At 39.1% G+C, this 3,453-nt stretch overlaps 1 protein-coding gene across 1 annotated transcript in view; it reads left to right on the top strand.

The window, feature by feature from the left end:
- Positions 1-608: 608 nt before the first annotated feature.
- nAChRalpha2 (nicotinic acetylcholine receptor alpha2) overlaps positions 609-3,453 on the top strand; it is a 23,837-nt gene continuing 20,992 nt past the window's right edge. The window contains exon 1 of the mRNA XM_017627563.1: positions 609-1,860. Coding sequence (XP_017483052.1) covers positions 1,627-1,860 — 234 coding nt within the window. The 5' untranslated portion in view covers positions 609-1,626. The remainder of the gene's footprint in view (positions 1,861-3,453) is intronic.

The raw sequence follows: 3,453 nt of genomic DNA on the forward strand, positions 1-3,453 counted from the left end.
CAGCAATTGCCGAGTACCAAAATCAGCCGCAAGCAGCCATTAGATACCGGGCACAGTGCTTAGCGCAGCACGCCCATAAAATGTAATAAATTAGCTACAAACAAACTTAAAAAACTCCAAGCATTTTGCTCCTCGCGCTCTCTATGAGCACGCCCTTCCACTCCACCATCATTGCTATNACACAGCATTTAGTAGTAACATCAGCAGCAACTGCCGAGTACAAAAATCAGTCGCAAGCAGCCATTAGATACAGGGCACAATGCTTAGCGCAGCACGCCCATAAAATGTAATAAATTAGCTACAAACAAACTTAAAAAACTCCAAGCATTTTTCTCCTCGCGCTCTCTATGAGCACGCCCTTCCACTCCACCATCATTGCTATACACTCAGTAGTACACTCTCGATTGAGCGTTGAGCTGTGAGTACCTCTAAAATGGCACGCCACTCTTGCAGCATCCATCAGTTCGAGGAGAATAAGCAGCAAAAACTTTTTGTTTCCAAAGCGACAAAACCGACGCGGCACTGTGGCGCTTGCTATGTCCTGGCGGCTATGGCAGCGACGCTACAAAAACAATACTCAGCGCTTCAGTACGGTTTTTGATATTTTTGCGCAAGCAACGGTGCTGATGCGCTGCGTCTCGAGCGCACGAAAGTAGCTCAGATGACAATGGAAAGACAACGCTGAAAAAATGTGTTTCAAGCAAGCAAAATATAATTCGATTGCAAAAGTGAAATGTGAAATGCATTGGCGAGTGACGAAAACTGGTTGAAGGCAGTTGGAAAATAAAAACGAGTTTTTTAGTAGAATTCTTTTAAATTTTTCGAAAAGAAATGGGAGACTACAATATAACAAAATAAATACTCAAAAACTCTTTGCATACATTTAGGCGCTTTGCCGCCACAACCAACTACCAAGTCAATGACACAAGTCAACAACGCAAAAAATAGTGGCACACATACAACTACAAGCATCCAGCAAGCATTACAACAACAAAAACACACACACACTCAACAGTAAAACGTGCGCAAGGCGAACATCGTCGCTGCACAACATTTGCGCTCTCAAGCGCGCGCTCAGCTGGCGCGCGACAAACTCTCAGTTGCGGCACGCCGCTGTCAATTAAGGGCCAAGAGCCTTCATGCTACGCTGCCAGCTGTCACTTATTGCTGACGTTTACTCGCCACTTGTAACAGACTTTTAGTACATCGGTTTAGTACACAACTAGCGTAGACGTCACAGCAAAGGCACTAATAAAACGCAACAACAAAAACGAAACGCGAAGGAGCGCAACACAAAGTACCAACAACAACTAAACCAAATAAACAATAGAACATAAAAAAAAGCGAAATTCACGAAGCGTGCAGAAAGCAAGTGCAGCGAAAATAGGCGGTAACCGCTGCTGCAACCGGCTCTAGGGCAAATACAACACAACATACCAGATACATATGTATATGCGCTCCTCGTAAAAATCTTTCACACGCCTGTAGTTATGCATTGCAATTCAGCGGAAGGTTAATCATTTGTTTATGAGTGTGTGCGTGTGTGTGAGCGTATTTGAACTATTTAATTCTTTTAAACGCTATTCAATGCATTTGCTCGCCCATAAAATACGCACAGTGTAGAGAATGTCGTCACTACGCAATTTAGCCACTTTTTGGCTAAATTGCAAATTTGTTTGCCTTCTGATTGTGTTTTTGTTGCTGTGCGAGAGTGTCGTTCAGGTGCACGCGAATCCGGATGCCAAACGACTCTACGATGACTTGCTCAGCAATTACAATCGCCTCATACGACCTGTCAGCAATAATACGGATACTGTTTTGGTAAAGCTCGGATTGCGACTGTCACAGCTGATCGATTTGGTAAGTGTGTGGGTGGGACGAGGGGAAAACTATACTACTTGTAAGTAATAGTAATAAATCAAGGGCAAGGGCCCTTCAGAATATTGTGGAAATGGTCTTGAATTTGCATTTTATTGTCGTTGTCAGTGGCGGATTTACGTGGGTAGTTTTCGGATGAAAACCCCCAACGAACAAAAATACTCAATATTGTGCTCAGGGATTCGAAATAAATAAGAAATATTGCACAAATATACCGTAGTCGAATGTCGAAATTTGGCNTGTAGATACATACATACTCGCGAAACTAGGTGCCAAATATAGCAAAACTGAGTTTCTTGTTTTCTCTCTGAAGTATCTTTTTTTTAAAGGACTTTGAATATTAAAGGATACGAAAAATTGAAAAAATTATTTTAAAAATTTAGAGCGATGTGAAATAGCAGTATACGCATTCAATAAAGAGAAAATTTTTTAGAATTCAAAGACTTTCAATTTTTTAGTGCACATGGACGAATAAGTATTGAAAATGTCCCTTTAAATCATTTTTTCTTTTATCTAATTAACTTAACAGGACAATTTCAATACCCTCTCGTCCTTGTGTACCAGCACATTTAATTTTCTTTCAATTTTACAGAGATTTGTATTTTGTTTGACACTGATATTGTTATTCTACATTGCACTGAATTTTTTAATAATTTTTGAATTTATCATATCCTTGAAATTTCAAAGTCCTGACGTCGGAGAGAAAAAATAAAAACGTAGTTTCATTCTGTAGGTAAAATTGAGTGTCGCACGCTGTTATATGTTGCCTACTACTGGCCAGGAGAGAGTCATTTTGAAAATAACGGTTTCGAAGGTCTCGGAAATAATTTGTTTGTACGCTTAATAGCCAAAACTGCTTAGAATTGATTTTTAGGAAGCTACTGAAAAACTCGGACACAGCTGTAGTGCAATTCTTTTATTTATTATAAATCTTCGGCGAAAATGCTACAAATGTAGACCGCCGAGCACATGAAAGATAAATTTTCTTAACCCTTATTAGGCACATAAAGAAAATCACACAATTAGTCGCATGGGGTCCAGAGTGACCCCAATAAAAGTGTTGGAAAAACGGTTTTACAAATAATAAAATAAAACGAAGTGTGTATTACCAAATATATTAAAGTATTGTATTGTTGTTAACTAAAAAAAAAAAACATAATTTCGACTTCAAACTTAAAAAATAAATTAAAAACTTGGCCTCGTCAAAAAATGTTACGTTAGTGGTCGCATGGGGTCAGCACTGAAGTGAGTAGCGACACATGTGTACGCGACGATGTTCTAGCCGCGACTAAATAAATAAAATGAAATGTGTGTGGGCTGGGTTATTTTGTCCGATTTAAAATTTTTCAGCTGTGTGGTATGCTTTGACGAGACCAATAACTGCGTTAAGTTGGCAAGAAATTGGTGGAGCAGTTACCAAGTTATACACGTGTAAACACGCCCATTTCCCAAAAATTTTAATATTCTCATTTTACGCCTTAAAATCAATGCAAATGTCATTTTAAGTGAATGAGCTTCAGTACAGTACACTGCAAGAACAGTGACTATCATTTGACAAATCATTTGAGTAGCAAG

The sequence above is a fragment of the Rhagoletis zephyria genome, unplaced genomic scaffold (assembly GCF_001687245.7).
Source record: "Rhagoletis zephyria isolate East Lansing unplaced genomic scaffold, Rhagoletis_zephyria_1.1 Rzeph_scaffold_05318, whole genome shotgun sequence".
Classification (NCBI taxonomy): Eukaryota; Metazoa; Arthropoda; class Insecta; order Diptera; family Tephritidae; genus Rhagoletis; species Rhagoletis zephyria.